General features: G+C 37.9%; 2 protein-coding genes across 3 annotated transcripts in view; both read right to left on the bottom strand.

Moving 5' to 3' along the window:
- Positions 1-10,895: 10,895 nt before the first annotated feature.
- Positions 10,896-12,995, bottom strand: LOC145980042 (uncharacterized). The gene has a single exon (XM_083113020.1). The coding sequence runs from the start codon at positions 12,824-12,826 to the stop codon at positions 10,964-10,966; it is 1,863 nt and encodes a 620-aa protein (XP_082969146.1). The 5' UTR covers positions 12,827-12,995; the 3' UTR covers positions 10,896-10,963.
- A 2,012-nt stretch (positions 12,996-15,007) lies between these two features.
- Positions 15,008-18,956, bottom strand: part of LOC145980423 (glutathione synthetase-like) — a 67,123-nt gene continuing 63,174 nt past the window's right edge. The window contains exon 11 of one of the 2 annotated variants that reach the window (XM_083113512.1): positions 15,008-17,708. In XM_083113512.1, coding sequence (XP_082969638.1) covers positions 17,534-17,708 — 175 coding nt within the window. In that variant the 3' untranslated portion in view covers positions 15,008-17,533. The remainder of the gene's footprint in view (positions 17,709-18,956) is intronic. The other variant, XM_083113511.1, reaches the window with a different exon arrangement.

Below are 18,956 nucleotides of genomic sequence, written 5' to 3'. Positions count from 1 at the left end.
GTACGGAATACGATTCAAGTAGAAAATAATGTGTATCATTATAACAATGGAATTGGAAAATTGGAAAAACACAGTAACAATAATGAAAATCATTCTTAAATACAGGTGGAGATTCAAAGTACGTAATACAAGCTTTCACAGTAGAATAACAAAATTAGGCTAAAAATGAAGAAAAGTGGCTTAAAATAGAAAAGAAGCAAAATACAGACACACATAAGCACAAGTTGTATTTTTTTGTGGTTACTTTCTGCTTGGAGTATTTTTGTGTCGAGCAATAATAGAAATGAGGTCTGTGAGTAACACAACATCCAGACCTGAATAACGTTTGTGTACCAAACTAAACTTTTTCACCACTAGGCACCGTTTTATTAGATTGTGCGTCTTCGCACAATTTCGCATGTTCGCAACAATTTAAATTAGATTAGATCGAAGACATCCTTGCTTATGAATGGTGCATACGGTTTTAATAAACTCATAACTGTATTTCCATTCAACAAATACAATAATTATTTTTATATTAAAAATAGAATGGATACTTGCCTTTACGCAGCAACAGAACTTCACTTATTCTTCATATCTTTGTCAACCGTGGAAGAGTTTTACTGCTATTTCCACATGGCACAGCACGGTCATTAATTGTATGCGATGTCACCCACATTTAACACTTAACACATCCGTGCATTAAGATCATATGTGAAAAAGAGTATTGATACATCTCATTCTGTGGGGCCTCCCCCATGGCGCAGTGGTAGCGTCATTGCCTTGTAATCAAGGGGTCCCGGGTTCGATACCCGGTGGAGGCACAAGTGGTTCGGATCCCACTTTAAACTGTAGGTCCAGTCCCGATTAGCCTTACTGTGCATAAAGTGGACTTAAAACACCAACTCAAACTCAAACTCAAACATCTCATTCTGTATTTCATTGCAGACGAAACAAAATTGTCCGCGATCAGCTGTGCATGACCGAGATGGAAAAAGTCGCAACGCCATTGGCTGATGGTACAGTAGCCTCTCTTGCCAGCCAACATTTCACTCACATGCAACTCGAGACCCCAAATCCGTTAGCTGCTCAACTCGTTTAGTTTCAATAATTCGCTTTTCGGCTGGCGACCGACTTGGCTACCGAACAGCGTTGCCAGGTCAGATTTTTAAAAATCGGGAGATCGTCCCCTGAAAAATCAGGAGATCTGCTTAAAAAATCAGAAGAACTAATAATAGCGGATTATCAACGTTCTGGGGGGGGGGGGGAGGTAGAGTGGGAAAAGCTTTCCACTATTATTATTGAACGTTAATTATTAATTTTAGAAGTCAAAAGATAAATTTATTAATGTTATGTTAATACAAATTTTATTATGAATTTGCACTTCAAGGGGTACGATAACACCACCACCTTAATTCACCAAAGGTAAAGGTAAAGTTTTCCCCAACCAGTGGTGATGATCGGGTGCCAAAACTGAGGGGGGTGCAAGGATGCCCCCCCCTAATCGCCGACACTGCCCCTACACATTGCAAAAAGCAGTGACATTACTGGAAAAAATGCGACCTCGATTTTCTGTTCATCTCTCACAAATATTCTAAAATAAGTTGTGACTGTGCGTGGATTTACGTACTTGGCGTTTAAAAGTTTATGGAAACATTTCGTGATTTTTGTATTAACTAGGACTAGAGCTTCAGCCACTACGCATTCAGGGATATATTTTTTAAATATTCTACCTGATAACACCATAGATTGCTTTTCTTTAAAACTAGCCAAAGTTACAGGATATAAGAAAGACCACACTTTTTTTAACAACACATTCAAAGCATGGTAGTGGAGAAGGGCTATCATGCCTGAACCCCCGAAATATCCCAGTCCCAGTCCGGGATTCGAACCCGGGGGCCAGTATCAGACAAGTCGCAGATTTATTCTTCTACCGTCACAGTATTGACTGAGTATAAAGGGACATAAGAGCAATTGTAGTAGTAGTTACCCTCGGAAATAGCTTTAAAAAAAACAACGCTATGAAAACATGAACTATTATTTCTAAGTTAAGAGATGATTAAGGAAAAATAAAACTGCGACGTATAAGTCTGCAACAGCAGTCTACTAAGCCGACCTCCGTGGCTGAGTGGCTAGCACAGAGCTATGACATCAGGGATCCCGTCTCGGGATCGAATCTCGGCCAGGGCATGGTTGTCCCTACATCAATTTCATCATATCATCACTCATCCTCGTCTTCGCGATTAGCCAAAAGTGGCAGAAATGCGAAGTAAAATAAACCAAATCAATCAATCGACAGTTTACTAAGAGCTTTTGTAACCATAACCTTTGGCTGCATTCGTAATGTGGACTCCCTTTTGTTTATCAGAGTTAAAAACCTGAACCTGTATCTAGCATTTGCAATAAACACTACCATAACACTGAATACTTGTTCCTATGTGTGGGTGGCAACATTGGTATTTTGTTGTTACCAGTTTCCTTCCCTTTGACAAAAACCTCAATAGGGAAAATTAGGACACCCGCCTTGGAGTTCCCAATGCAGAAAGGGCTCAAGAAGCCGCACGACTTTCCCAGTGTCATCAAGCCTGGTATGACCATCCTCCCCCACCTCTCTCTCTCTCTCTCTCTCTCTCTCTCTCTCTGCGCAATATTCATGGGTCTTTGCATTCCATCAGCTGAATATGTAAATTTTAAATCAAGTTTCGATTTTTTAAAATAATTGTTCATTATAAATATTTTACGAAGCAAAAAATCAGGAGATTTCCACCTTTTCCTGAAACTTGTCAGGAGATCAGTAGATCGTGCTGAAAATCAGGAAATCTCCTGCGAAATCAGTAGACCTGGCAACACTGCTACCGAACGAGAAAACTCACTCGTGAGCTAGGTGTTGACTTTCAATAATAAGCTCCCTGGAACGAGACAGCCGGAGTCGGACCGACTTGCAGTGGAACGAAAGGAACGAAGGAACGAGTTGGAGGAATCGATTCCTTTAGGTGAGCGGAACGAAAGGAACGACTTTTCCCATCACTAGTAAGAATTGAAGAAGAAAGATAAGAAAAGAAATCAAACAACAAGAAGAACAGTACCCCTCAAATGGTTAACTTCGTTTTTTCACTTATTTTAGTACTTGTTCCCCACATCTAAGGCAGGGATTCCAAAAAGTGAAGATGAAAGGATAACGTTGATCAGACGAAACACCACCAGGGTTCTTCATAAAGTTTCTAAAGAATCTAATTGTGAGAGTTCAAATTTTCTTGGAGATAGTAAATTTTATGCATAACCTGTGTTCGGTTATTTTCACTTACATATTACCTGAGTTTAAGATGTAACAAACGGTAACAATTCAAAGCAAAATATTGTTGTTTAGCACAGGAAATATATAAATATTTGAAACATATCTTGATGCTGCCATCTATTGTCAAAATTTACATTATCATTATAGTATAGGCCAGCTATATCGTGGCTTTCAAAGAAAATCATATGTATGTTTTTGAATTTTAGTAGTGTCGTGTTTCAACCTCTTAGAGATAAATAATGAATTGATGAGAGAACAAATACAATATAACACGTAAGTTCTGACAGATTTCGGATATTCATTTTACTTACAGTGTTGCTCATAGATGGCAGAACACATAACTTAATGCATGTTTAATTGAATTTTATAAAAATAAAATAAGTTTTTAACCATGAATTGAAAAATAATCTGAAATATGTATAATAAATTCGCGATTATCACCAAGATGCAAATGATTGTAGAAGTAGACGGATATATAATCTGTGAAACGTATAACCTATAGACTATTTAATAGAAACTATTTGTATTGAGTGACGTGTTAGAATATTTGTCGTTTGGATGAAGTCAATATGTCACGAAGTTGGAAAAGTTCTAAAGCAATTTCATCTCGTGAAGTAAGGCAAGATTATGTATGAATCTGTCTCATTCTCACCTAATCGAAAAAACATTTACGGAACGAGGGGGAACAGGCATATTTACAAAAAATGATATAATTGCCAAACAAATTGTCCCCAAAACTGTGAGACCTATAGAAAAACATTTTGAAGTTAGTGTTGTACGTCTTGCACAATACAATTTAATAATAGTATGTTGCTACAGAACGCCTGATGCAGACTATACAATATTCATAAAAAATCTGTCAGTATTGTTAGATGAATTAAAAAGTTATACATGTGAAATTTTGGTATGCGGGGACCTAAACATTGATTTTCTAAAAAATACAGGACGGAAACTGCACTTTGAAGCCACAATAAACACTTTTGGCCTAAAGCAAATTGTAACTACACCCACGCGCATAACGAAAGAGACACTCTCCCTCATAGACCACATGTTAATAAGTGTACACTCAAAAGAGTTTCAATGTGAAAACATATCAGTCCACTTCTCCGACCATGAAGCACAATTTTTATGTCTCACATGTAAAAGAGAAGCTACTGAATATCATAGAAAGCCACTAAAAATGCAGAAACGTAAATATGATGAAGGTTCTATACTCATGTTTATTGGAAAACTAAACAGCGAAAATTGGGAAGATATTTATAACTTACCTTCCACAAACGAAAAATTTAATCTCTTTCTGAACAAAATTATCTTGTTACACAATGAATGTTTTCCACCTAAACAAGTAAACATATCCACCGAGTGTAAACCATGGGTCACAAACGGAATCAGAATCTCAAGTAGAAAACTAAAAATGCTCCATTCTGAAAGTAAGGTGAATCCCAATCCATCTTTTCTGAAATATTACAAGAGGTATAAGCAAATATATAAAAATGTACTCCACCAATCAAAAATTAATCATAATGACCGTAAAATCAGTAATTCAAACAATAAATGTAAAACAATGTGGGAAATTATAAGAAATGCATCAACAAAACACCAATCTTTAGGTAATAATATGGTGATATGCATTAATGGAAAAGAAGTCCAACATCCCCCTAATATTGCGAATGCTTTCAATGAGTATTTTGTAAATGCAGTTCCAAATAGAAGGAATGGGTTTATGGCTGCTCCAGAAGAATGTTCTACACACATAACAGTGAATGACAAATCCTTGTTCATTTCCCCCATTACTGAACAGGAATTAAAGATAATCTTCAGGCGTATAAAAAACAAACGATCTTCCGGCACTGATGAAATACCAGACTTCCTAATTAAGAAATGTTATAGTTCCCTATGTCAACCATTACTACATATAATAAACAATTCCATTGAACAGGGTATTTTCCCAGACAGGCTAAAAATAGCTGTTGTTAAACCATTACTGAAGAAAAATGACCCAAAGGATTTATCAAATTACAGGCCCATTTCCCAACTCTCAGTCTTCTCAAAAATTATTGAACATGCAATAATGATGAGAGTAGAAAATTTCTGTAGTAAACACTCAATCTTAAGTTTGTCGCAGCATGGTTTTAGGTCCGAACGAAGCACGAAAACAGCGTTAGCAGACTTAGTAGAATGTGTCACACAATCTCTGAATAATTGTAATCACACGGTAGGAGTCTTTTGTGACCTATCAAAAGCTTTCGATTCTGTAAATCACGAGATATTGCTGTGGAAACTTCAAAAACTTGGTATTCGTGGACTACCACAAAAGTGGTTTCAATCTTATCTTACCAATAGAAAGCAAATTGTGGAAATCGCTCACACCACAGCAAAAGGATACGTAACACATCAACACTCCACCATGAAAAGTGTAACATGTGGGGTGCCTCAGGGAAGTATTCTTGGCCCTCTTTTGTTTCTTATGTACATAAATGATTTACCAAATGTTATACCTGAGGCAAATGCAATATTATATGCTGATGATACAAATATTATAGTAACAGACACTTCCAAAGATGCTCTACAATCTAAGGCTAATAACGTATTAAACAAATTAGATGACTGGTTTTTAAATAATAATCTACTCCTCAACAGCAAAAAAACAAATTACATTACATTTTCTACAATCCAAACCAGAAACCAAATAAGCCTCAATCTAATATCTGGGAATACACAACTAGAGCCTAACAAAAATTCAAAATTTCTGGGTATCATTCTGGATGAACACCTTAGCTATACAGAACACATAAACACGCTACAATCAAAATTAAGTAGTGTGTGCTATGCCCTTCGAGAAATGGTAGACATCTCAAGCACCCAAACTGTAAAGTGCCTTTATATGGCAAACTTTGATGCTTTACTAAGATATGGTATTATGGTTTGGGGTAACAAGGGCCACTCCAATGTCCTTTTTAGGCTTCAAAAAAGAGCTATAAGAATCATAGCTGGAGTAAAGAAAACTTATTCATGTAGAACTCTTTTCCGTAAACTTAATGTGTTAACTCTCCCCTGCATATACATTTATGAATGCTTAATTTATGTTAAGCAAAATATTTCCAACTTTGCCACAAATGAGGAAATACATGGCCTAAACACAAGAAATAAAGACAAACTTCACATAAAACACTGCCGCCTCAACTTATGTAAGAAAGGTCCCTTAAACTCTTCCATAGATCTCTACAATAAACTACCACAAGATGTGAGGAAAGAACCAAACTTGATGATATTCAAGCACAAGATAAAATCAATGCTTCTGAAGCATGTTTTTTATTCTATAGCTGAATACATGGAACCAGCTTTTACATAAGACAAATGTACATAATGTAGTATAATCACATATTATTCTTGTAAAATTAAATGTCAAATGAAAGTGGGTAATTAGTATATCTTCTCATGTTATATTTTTGTGTGATTTTGATATAATAGCAGAGTAAGACCCAATTTTTTACAATTTTTGGCTATATATTTTGTATTTGTAAAATCTATTAATGTACCTGTATTGTAATGTAAGTATTGACATGTCCTATATTACCATGTACTGTAATTTGTACACACCGGTAGTCCTTGGACGCAAATAAACTAAACTAAACTAAATTGCTTGCCCAGAATGGGTCATACCCAGAAGGATTAAGTAAAGGCATGGTAAAGATTTCTCTATCTCATTAGAGATTAAGAGAGCAGTTATGCAAGGAGAAAAATCTCAACCATACAGATTTGCAACAGAATAATACCCCCAGCGGCCCAAGTTCCGTTTGTTTAATTGCGAATCAGGTATACACGCATTTTTACATTTCGATTTCTATTTACGGTGAGTCACATAATTATTCGGACATAAGATTTCTGAATATTTACTGACGTAGTCGTGATATAATACGATGATAAATGTTTAATATTTATTGAACAAACAAAACACAATATGAGCACACTGTTAATTATCTTCAGTTATGTTTAATATATTAGTAAAATATTTTCATTAAACAAAAACATTTTTTGTGGGTTAAACAATTCGGACACATGGACATGGAAGGAGAAACAGGAAAACACGCTTGAAAAGCAACGAACAGAAATATCAGTATCTGGTATGCATCCCTTTCATTTTTAACACCTCGGATAAACGATTTGGCATACTTTCTATCAATTTTCTGGTGTACACTGGCGATATGTTAGCCCATTCATGTTGAAGTCTCCTTGAGGTCTGCCTTCGAGATTATAGGTGTTTTCCTCACTTCTTTTTCCAACTTACACCACAGGTGCTCAATGACATTCAAGTCTGGAGACTGCGGTGGAGGATGGAGCACTTTTGGGCAGTTGTACAATAACCATTCTTGTACTACGCGGGAAGTGTGCTTCGGGTCATTATCTTGATAATACATAAAGTTACAAAGAATGCCCATCATTTCAGCACTAGGCTTTAGATTTGACTTCAGAATGTCAAGGTAACGGTACCTGTTCATTGTCTGTTCGATGAAAGTCAATTTACCAACGCCTTGGGCTGACATGCAGCCCCAAATCATTACGTGACCACCCCCGTGCTTCAGTTGCTTGCAAATTATTCCCTCGGAGCTCCTCATTTGGTTTACGCCACACTGTTACCCTCCCATCTGACTCACAAATATTGAATTTACTCTCGTCAGTGAAAATTACCCGATTCCACCATGTCTGATCCTTTCCTAAGTGTTACTTTGCGAACACCAGTCTTTTTGTCCTGTTTGGCTTACTTACAAATGGCTTTCTCCTGGCTACAAGGCCATGATAGTTTGCCCTTCTGAGCACTCTTCGTATAGTTTCAGGATGCTTTCCACACTCCTCAGCTACCTCACCACACACCATTGGGGTACTCATCTTTGTTTTTTTTTTTAAATTTTCCTCACGATTACTGTCTCTTCTCTGGAGGCAAAAATTCTTAGTCTCCCTGTATGACCGTGGCACTCGATCCTGTCTTCATCTTTAAATCGCTTAATAATATCTGCAACTGTACTTTTTTTCATTTTCAATGAGGCAATTGCACGGTAAGTTTTACCCTTAGCGTGGTGCTATATCACTAACTGACGTTGTTCAAATGAACTTTCCTTTCCTCTTCACTCCATTTCTACATAGAAAATGTTCTTATATCACAACTTTGTTAAACAAAACGCGATCGTAATTGCTATAGAAACCTACAGGAAACCAGAGTTAATATAAGTATATGAACAGAGTATCAATCAATCCGTAAATCGAAATAGTCACTGTATCGCAAACTTACATTAACATTTACTATGTGTCCGAATAATTTTGTGGCACTATTTTTGCAACGGTAGGGATTCGTCCTTCGTTATATTGTTGCTGCTGTTCGTTTTTTAACTTTTTATCGTCCAATGTTGTGCTAAACATGACATTTTTTAAACGAAAATCAACTTCAACGCTGTACACAGATTTCACTCCCTTCCCGCTCTTAAACGTTAGAAATTTACTGTGTGTCCGAATAATTATGTGACTCACTGTATGTCTTTTAACACATGCTTGTTTGGGATGTGAAGGAGTATTACGTCTGCAAATGATTACAATGCTAGGTTAAGCAAGTGAAGTTTACAGCTCTTAGCATTAATAAAACATTTCTAAACGCTTTCATTTTTAGGTAGGCCAGGTTTAGGCTCTTAGCATTAAAATAACCTCCATAAATGCTTCCACGAAAATCTGCTGAATCTGCATATCAGATGACAGTAAACCAAGAAGGGGTTTCCTGCTTAGCACAGATCTCGCGTGAGCGTTTCAAATCATAATTTATCTGGCAAATAAAACTTGGGAAAGCTCTTTACTGTGTTAGTTTATTCAAGTTCCAAATTTTCTTTCACAAACGTTTCCAGTGCTCTAAAACACTTTCTAATACTCCTATAAAACTTGCGAAAGTCATTAAAAAGTCATTTTAATTTGTGGGGATCAGTAAAAATGGGCCCATGTCGCTCACTGGCGGATTTGCTAATTTTTTGCTACCGGGGGCTGATGTATAATTTATACGTGGATTGAAAATTTAATAGTGGCAAATATTTATTCCCAAATGATATGGAAGAGATGTCTCTATGAAACTTTTACAGCCCTTTGATGTAGTCAACAACATTGTGTACAATCCGTTGCTAACGATGTGGAAGTCATAGGATTTCTGTAGCAGTGCCTGTTCTCTTGATGGTTTGAATGGAGCGGTCTATTGCATGAATAATCTCTGGAACAGTTCAGAAACTTCATCTTGAGGATGAAATCAAAGTCACAGGGATTTGTAGGGCTTCTGAGAGTCTAATCAAGCTAACAAATCAGCCACAGGTTGCACTACATGCACCCAAGTATTGTCCTGCAAAAGGATGGGAGGATTCAGCAGAAAGTGTCCCCTCGTCTTTCGCTATGCAGGTTATGTTCCACAAATGATCAGTAATACTGTGCATTGATGGTCTGTCCTGGAGGTACGGTGAGAATCACCAAAACTTTAACATTAGTGGGGTTCTGACTGCTCAACTTTAGACTGCCAACTCCAATGATACTCTATTCCTCTCGTCACTGTGCATGCACCTAGTGTTGGAAGGAATAGTCAGTTTATTGGTAGGTAACTTAGGTATTAAACTAACATGTGGTATAAGTGAGAAGCACCAGTTCCATTTCATGGTGTATATACAGCAGTGTTGCCACTATTAAATTTCCAACCCACATATATTCCAATGTTTCAAGAGTAGTTACTGAACTTTCCTCTTCACTGAAAATATATGAAATACCACACTGCTTTTACAGGCACTCATACATTCAGCAGGAATATTGCAACACATAAATTTCATGTCTTTATTCTAATTAATTACTGGTATGAAACATATTGATTGATTTGATTTATTTCACTTTGTTTTTGTGCCACTTTTGGCTAATTTGCGAAGATGAGGATGAGTGACGATATGATGAAATTGATGAGTGGACACTCACAAACACCCATGCCCAGGCTGGGATTCGAACCCGGGCCCCTTGGCAAGGTAGTGTGATGAAACATTATTGGCATGTAGGAATATAAAGTATTTATTACAACACTGTATAAAGTGAGCGCACAATAAAACTTAATGAAATCTGTAACCTACTACCACATCAAATTACCATTGTTCCATATGCCATGAACTACAAATTGAATAATATTTCCAGTGTACTTCATACATGGTTTTCAAAATAGTTTTAAATCATGGATGTAGTGATGGGAGGTGTTAGCCAATCCCCATCCCTTTTTTAGTGTATGTCTAAAAGGAAAAGGACAACCTCAACAGGGACACAGGACTAGAACTGGAGCGCAGAGGTCGTAGAGATGCCACCTGACTGGCCCGCCACTTACACCATACCCCTCCCACACCAAATACATATAATCTTACCCTGACATATCTCTGCACTTCATCCCTAAAGATGAGAGTGACGTTAGTTCTCAAAAGTTCAGAAGCCTATCCGGAAATCACCTGATAACTTCATCATTCGTCGCCAGGAAAGCTTCAAGAATCACTTCAAGTTAACATGTGTTTTACTTCCAGTGCAAATTTGGATAACATTATCACAAATAAGATGATGCAAGATGTGAACACAGACATTACATTTAATGCAGCCTTTTGACATATCCAAATCAGACAAAAACTTCAAACAAAGTAACTGCTTAATCTAATAGAATGTCTGAGATGTTTGTTCTTCTCCTGGTTTCATTTTGTACCAGGATGGAATCTGCCTTGCATATTGCATGACATCCCAATCTTCGCACAAGGTTCGTAAGTATTCCTCCTCCCTAGCCAAATCTGCTCTGGCTTTGTCAAGCTCGTATTGCAATTTTTGCCTTTCAATGGCAGCTGATCTCTCGAACTTCTCTGCTTCCTTCTCTAGCCTGTCTCGTTTCTCAAGTTCCTCATCTATCTTGTTATCTAGTTTTACACGTCTGCGAGCCTGCCTCTTCATTTCTTTCTTGATGTTCTTAGTAGCTTCTAGTTTTTGCCTGAAGTTCTCTTGCAGCTCCGGTGGTAAGTCGTTAATTGCTGCTTCCTGAGTTATTTTCTCAGACTCTATCTGCTTCCTCTGTATTAACTCCGAAAGGTTTTTCCAGCTTCTGTACATGTCGGATTCTAAAACGACAGCATCTGCCACCCTTTTGATCTGTGCATTTGCTTCAGCTCTCTTCTCCTCGATGAACTGTTCATACGCACTGTTATACTTTTGCATTATTTTCCGCTTCTCTTCTCTCATAACTTCTTGACAATTCATCACTTGAGCATTGGTATATGCCTGCTTCAGTTTCTCAAGGTTTTCCGGAGTTATTCCAATCATCGTCATGGCAGCAGTCAAATCAAACCCTGGATCCTCGGGTCTTGGCACCTGAACTTCAGCTTCAGGGTCATATGGTTGGGTTAGTTCTGCAAGTCGTTTGAGCACTTGCTGTTGCCGTTCAAATCTTCCAATCTTTAACGTTAACCGGTTCTTCATTATTTTAAGTAGCTCCACCTGTCGCCTGTCTGGGGGCAAAGCAAGCGTTGGTGCCATGTGAGGCTTGTCCCTCAGCCTTTGTTCCAACTTCGATAACAATCTGTCTAATCTCCCAGATGGTGTTTCTAACTCTCGGGTCACGGTATCCAAAAGCTCTTGATACTTAAAAACTATTTCTCGCACTTCTTCAGAGTCTCGCCGTGCTTCAAGAAGAGTTTCAACTGCCGCAGTCACATGTGGCCTTCCGATTCTTCCTCCTGCCAGTAAGATAGCATCGTATGATTCAGGGCTTCTGTGTATATGGTACAATTTATGATCTGGCCTATCTAACCATTGTCTGTTAATCGGACGCCTTCGCCCTTTTCTCCTTTTCATCACCTTGGCACCAAATTCAGCAGCTTCTTTCGCTTCTGCTTCTCTTGCTTTCCGTCTTCTTTCTTCAGATGCAGCCGTCCATTGGCTCCGTGGCTGTTTGCGACGACGTATCTGAGACATGGTCTTGCCTTTAGGTATCTTGTGAAAAAGCGACGCAGGAGGCCTTGGTCTAAACCAGCCAGATTCGTCGGTTGAAACAGCTAAATAACCGTAAGCACCACCATCTGGCAGAATCTTGGTCGCAAGGTACGTGCGGCCATCTCTCGATATATGTTTGCTGATCTGTTTCTTTGGGTCTCCTTGTATCACTTCTTCGATCCAATCAGGAGGTTGACCTCGCTCTCTGAATTTCTGAACACCTGTAAATGCTTTTTGGTGACCTGGCAGTGGGCCGTGAGGTGGAGGCATCAAAAACACCCCTTTCAGGTTATTCTTCGCCATGCAGTTCAGAAGATGAGTCAAGTATACATCTCTATTTTTTTTCACCGTCACATCATCCTCAACAGACTCGCACAATTTGGTCAACCACATGATGCACAGCTGTCTCTCACTATCACCCACAACATTTTCAATCAGACCTTTTGCATGAGCAACGTAGAACTGAAAGTCTCTGTCCAATTTTGCAACAGTGGGGTCATTGACCCCACCTCCAGGATGTTGAGGTGTAGCAAACATCATGTGTAAATGATGTTTTTCACCTATTTATCATGCTTCAGAGCGTGGAATGCAAGCTCCAAGCAACAGACTATGGTGAGTTATGGATGGAACATAATTCTTTGAAAATAAAACCACCACCGCTATGCTTACAAACTAACCTGTAGGAAAATGCCATACCGTACTCACTCTGGAATTTTTATCATTCTCCAGAGAAACCATGGTAACGATTGTTGCAGAACTCTACACTTGTCAGTAAGACTAACTGAACAATGCCTTTCTGGGAACCAGGGTAATAGATAATTACTCAGTTACAAACTTCTGGCAAGACATACTGTGACTACAATCAGCAGGTTCCAGGTACATATTTTACACTGTGCCAAGTACACTCTGGCAAACTAACATTTCATTTATTATCCCGAATGCAGTGGTTGAAGTTCGGGGATGGCATCCTCTCAGCTAAAAAAAAATACCAAAACATCCGCCAGCTGATTCACTTTCAATTGCATCCTGGGATGCTTTATATGCAAAATTCAAATTAATTTGTGAAAGTGCCTTTCTCTCTTGCAAATAGCTCGGAGTAAATTTCTGAGCATCAGAGAATGCTCAGCCAATGAAGAATGAGCAGCTCGGGAGCAAAACTTGATAACCAACAAAAGTATGAAACCGAGATAAACATAGGTGAAAGTTCGTCCATTACATCGCAACTTCTGGGGTACCCATTTTTTTTATCATCATGCCATCTTATCAGTAAAATGATTAGTTCATAGGATTTATTTTTGACTGATATTGAGGTAGTATTTAAAATATGCTTTTAGTGCAGTAACTTGCTTAGAATATGATTTCAGTGACGCCCCAATACATTTAACCTTTCGGGATGGACGCTTATTTAACTTATGCAAGCAGTCGCATGTTGTACTTTTTACAACCAACATATGTAAATTAGCTACTTTCACAAGCTTAATTTATTTTGTTCTGCATGACTGTTTTTTTTGTTTGTTTTTTATATTTATACTTTATATTTTTAATTGTTTTGATTTATTATTTTTATTGGTTAAGGCAAGGAGGGACAATTTCCCCTAAGTCTTTCTCGCTGGGGCAGCTACAGATCACTGTTGCCACCTTCGCTCTTCTGGAGTCAAATCTGGCTCTTTCGTGCACTCATTTGACTGTCAACTGTGGCACCCGCCCTCTGCCGCACCATGTTACCACCACTGGCTCTGGCCCATAAAAACCAACCTTTGCCATGATCTTTACTCCCCAGGTATTATTATATATAGCGCTGTGGCTAAGGTGAAGATGACAATATTGTTATCCGGGAATTCTTTATTTTCGATTTCATATGAACATCGTTGGATTATTGAGATGGGTGATGCCGCCAAATCTAGGCGGTGAAAACTAAGAATAAATTGCCATCACTTTAAAGCTAACGGCAATAGCAGCGCCCCCACCCCTCTAACACCTAAAATTATCCTAGGAGGCACTTTATGCAGCCTTCGTTAATCTAGCTCCTTGAAAGTCATCTTTAGCTTTATTAATGATGAAATGTAGCTCTTTTATGCACACCAGGTTTGGCAACACTGCGAGGATGGCCGTATGAGGCAAGGAGAAATGCATTAGGTTTATGGGACCATTTTATTCGGTCTCTCGGGAATATCAAACATCCAAAGACGTAGAAAAGTACATGGACGGAAAAAGGACACGTTGAACTATGTCATAGTAGTAGGAAAAGTCGAAACTCCCATTTGATTAGCCGTAACTTGAAGTTGATTTCCCATAAGGAATACATAGGATTCTGAAAATACTTATTAATCATATTTTTCAAACATCGTGTCTAGCTTATTAATCAACTTGAAAAACAGTTTTTACTTGCACCATGGAGAGAAATTCATACTCTCTTGCATACTAATATGTTTTTTAAATAGCAGTGCCCAATCCAATGATATTGAAATAAATGCACAACTAGTGCGTAATTGTCCCTCCTCACCTTAAGATAATTTTATTAATTTTGGAGTCACATTGCATAGTCATTTGGATCCCTATTTTTAACTGTAGGTCCAATCCCAATTAGCCTATATGTGCATAAAGTGGCTTAAAAAACCAATTATAAGTTTCTAAATTCTTTTATTATTTTATATTGGTGACAAGGTTTTTTCAAGAATACAAAATAACTTAAGTTTTGTAAGAGATTATTCATTACAGTATGTGTATTGGAATAATTCACTTGAACTTACATGAAAGGAAATAAAAACAAATGCAAAATTGCCCTCCTTGACTGAAGATTCTTGAAAAACTTGTTATTTTTTACTTGTATCTAATCTATGCAACATGTTTATAAAACAAAATCACTCTCAAACAGTATGACAAACAAAAATAATATACTACATGAGAAGGCACATGTTGTAAAAAGTACAGTATGCGCCAAAATATACAGTACTGAAACTCGCACACCTCGAACGCGCATGTGCGTTTGTCGATGGGGCATAGCTCCAGCCGCTCGTGTTCTCAGCAGTAAAAAGGAAGTTATAACTCACTAATAGTGTGTATGTTAGTGTTTCTTTCAGGATAAATAAACTCACAGATGACAACAATGTAATGTTCGTCTTTTAATTTCAGTACTGTATATTTTGGCAAATACTGTACAACATTCAATGACACTCTTTGTTTGAAACCTTATTTGCCATTAGGAAACCGTTAGGGAAGATACTTGAACTTATAGAAGTGGTGGAGGAAAGTCAAAGCAAAGAACAGACACAGGCGACACATTGCAATGATACGAACTCCTTTGTTAGAAACAACAGAGCAATGCTGTTGTAAAATTTACAACGTGCCCATCCCGAAAGGTTAAGTACGCCAAACAGTTTCATCTTTTTTAGTTTTCAAATAACTTCCACACTAAGCCTATGACTGAACACTTTATAATGTGGCAAAATCATTGCAATGTAAACATTTGAGCATCAAAATATACAATGAATCCTCATATGAAGATATAAAGGAAAATGGACTATATCGAAGATATTTAATTGGTAGTACTTAAGATTTTTGTATACTAATCGGATATAGTGACATGTATGATGTTTTAAAGCTGTCACATAAAATGATAAAACATTTTGTTAAGAATCTGAATAGGTTAACCGTTTTAGTTCCACTATCTTATCAGGGAGGTCTCAACATATGTCTATTATAATATATACCATATTTACTCATGTATAATGTGCACTTGTTTCCAAAATTTTTACCCCCAAAACTGTGGTGGTATAAATCAGACAGGCACTATGTCACTGTGTATAACACATACCGGGTGGTCGAAAGTCCTGGAATGGTCACATATTGTGAGAAATACACATCGAATCAGAAAACGAAAAAATACGTGTTTAATAAGTGAAAGAAAGCTACTCAATGATATCACACTTGATTGGTGGGGGACAACTGTGAAATTTTAAATGGAAAACCCCATCTTGTATTATAGAATCAGAAAGAGGACTTCATTCAGAGTCCAACGAGCTATCAACCATCCTCCTAGCTCAATTAGGAACGGCGATATGGCAATTTAATTTTTTTTTGGGCAAAAAATTAAAATCTCTATATCTCCGTTCCTAATTGAGCTAGGGGGCGGGGATGGGGAATCAAGTGTGATATCATTGAATAGCTAGCTTTCTTTCACTTATTAAACACGTATTTTTTTCGTTTTCCGATTCGATGTGTATTTCTCACGATATGTGACCGTTCCGGGACTTTTGGACCATCCAGTATATATCAACAAGCACAAATACAAATTACCAGTTTGAATTTCTCTTGTAGTAATAATTAAAAAAAAAAAAACACTATAAAAGTGAAATGGCCATTTCCCATGATATTTCACTTTGTAACATGATTTTTTTGCAACACCACGAAAAGCAGTGCAGAATTCGAGCATGCACCTCCCGTCACATGGGATATATATCAGCTGCATTTGTTGGGCGAGAAATAATTGAAAAGAACTTCCTGAGTGATGAAAACCCATAACATAATTTTGATATCACTTTCTTCTACTTCAGAATCAACAAGGTGGTTACAGAAGTGAAAGATTTGGAGGGAAAGGGGGGAGGTGGCATGAGTTGGTGACTCAATGTACACAAGATGATATTCTCCACATAGCAACTGGTATTGAATAGGTATGATGTCACTCGCTCTTGATCGGCAAAGCAACAGCTAAGAAAGCAATTTCTTAGACCTGAATTGTATTGCGCATTATACAAGTGTAAATACGGTATACCTATGCACAAGTAAAAGTAATAAATGCTTAATAGTAATTAGTAAAATTAATAATCACCTAAAAATAAACTTTCTTGATAAATACATTCCTTTATATTCCCAAATATATGTGTATACATAATTTATACATTGTGGTAACTATTATGAAACAGTATGTACAGAGATTATAAAATGTAGCAAAAACACTCTTTGGTATGTACTTTGTTTCCAAATAACATAGTTGCACACCGTTGTGTATTGGTCCCGCATCATGAAATTAACATGAATATAGTTAAACTATAAAATAAAAAGAACATTTTGTTTCAACAACAAAGCAACAATAATAACTGCCTTTCTCCTTGAATTTTAAAGGAGAGGAATAGGCTCATCACAACTAAGAATGCTGCAGTCTTTTATCCTGTATTTTTAATGCCCAAATAAAGAATCATTATGCATCCACTTTCAGTTCGCTTTATGTCGAAGATACTGTAAATGTCTTCAGTGGTTCCTGTTGCAAGCTGCCCCATTCTGGTCGCAGCAGCGATCAACATCAACCAGGAACGGACTGTCCATAGCTCCCAACCCAGCTGCCACTCCACCTTCGTCCGCACTGCTCAACTTAGTACGAAGCATATGACCCACTTGCTTGTTGAGTAGCAATCTGTTTTCATCTCTGCAAGAAAATAATGAAGTGCATGTTTTGAAAATTTCTGCAACAGAAATGTTAATCATTCTTACGGTACATTACTGTGTAAAATACGTGGGTTGGAGATTTAATAGTGGCAACATTGCTATATTTACGTCATGAAACGGACTTGTGCTTCTCGATTATACCACACGTTAGTTTGATGCCTAACCTACCTTCCAGTAAATGGACCCAACACTAGGTGCATGCGCAGTGATGAGAGGAATAGGGAGTATTGTTGGATTGGATTGAGTTGGTTTTACGTCCACTTTATGCACAGTAAGACTAATCGGGACTGGACCTACAGTTTAAAGTGGGATCTGAACAACTATGTGCCTCCACCGGGTATCGAACCCGGGACCCCTTGATTACAAGACGACGACGCTACCACTGCGCCATCAGGGAGGCCCGGAGTATCGTTGGAGTTGGTGGTCTAAAGTTGTGTAGTCACAACAATGTTTTCGACCCAGGAATAGCAGAGATGGATAAAGACTGAATGTGCCCATGGCCGTACAGCACGACAGTGTCATCATCATCAGGTCTTCGTGATGCGTGTGGGGAATCTGCATTAAATGCAAACTGTGTTGCGAAAAAAAGAAGCGACATGACTCCTCCCATCATTGTGCAGAACAATGCTCGGGTGCATGTAGCGCAACCTGTGGCTGATTTGTTAGCTCGATGAGGCTGGCAGGTGCTTTACCATCCCCAATACTACCCGGACTTAAGCCCCTGTGAATTTGATATGATCCCTAAGATGAAGGGCATTCGCTTCTGAACTGTTCCCGAGATTCTTCAGGCAATATACCGCTCCAGACGAACCATCAACAGAACAGGTGCTGCTACAGGTATACTACGACTTCCACATCACTGGCAATGGGTTGAACATATTGTTGGTGACTACATTGATGGACTGTAAAAGTTTGACAGAGGTATCTCTTTCGTATCATTTGTAAGTAAATAGTAGCCACTATTAAACCTCCAACCCATGTTCTTAAACAATGGTAGGAGGGATAGGTGAAGTTTGTGAAAAATAAATTTTCCAGTGTCTGGTGAGATGTGAGCAACTGTATGGCAGAAAAATGTGATGCATCACTGAAAGAATTACAATGAATGATTACAGAACAGAGAATCAATGGTATTGTTTATCCAAGTAGAAGGTACAGTTTTATTTCAGTTTGAAAAACTATGGTGGAACCCAATTTTATAGTTTTCTGGGAACAAGGTGTAAAAATCTAA

Source organism: Lepisma saccharinum, chromosome 27, assembly GCF_977018435.1.
Source record: "Lepisma saccharinum chromosome 27, izLepSacc3.1, whole genome shotgun sequence".
NCBI lineage: Eukaryota > Metazoa > Arthropoda > Insecta > Zygentoma > Lepismatidae > Lepisma > Lepisma saccharinum.
Note: the sequence above shows the minus strand (reverse complement) of the source record. Positions and strands in the feature narration are given on the sequence as shown.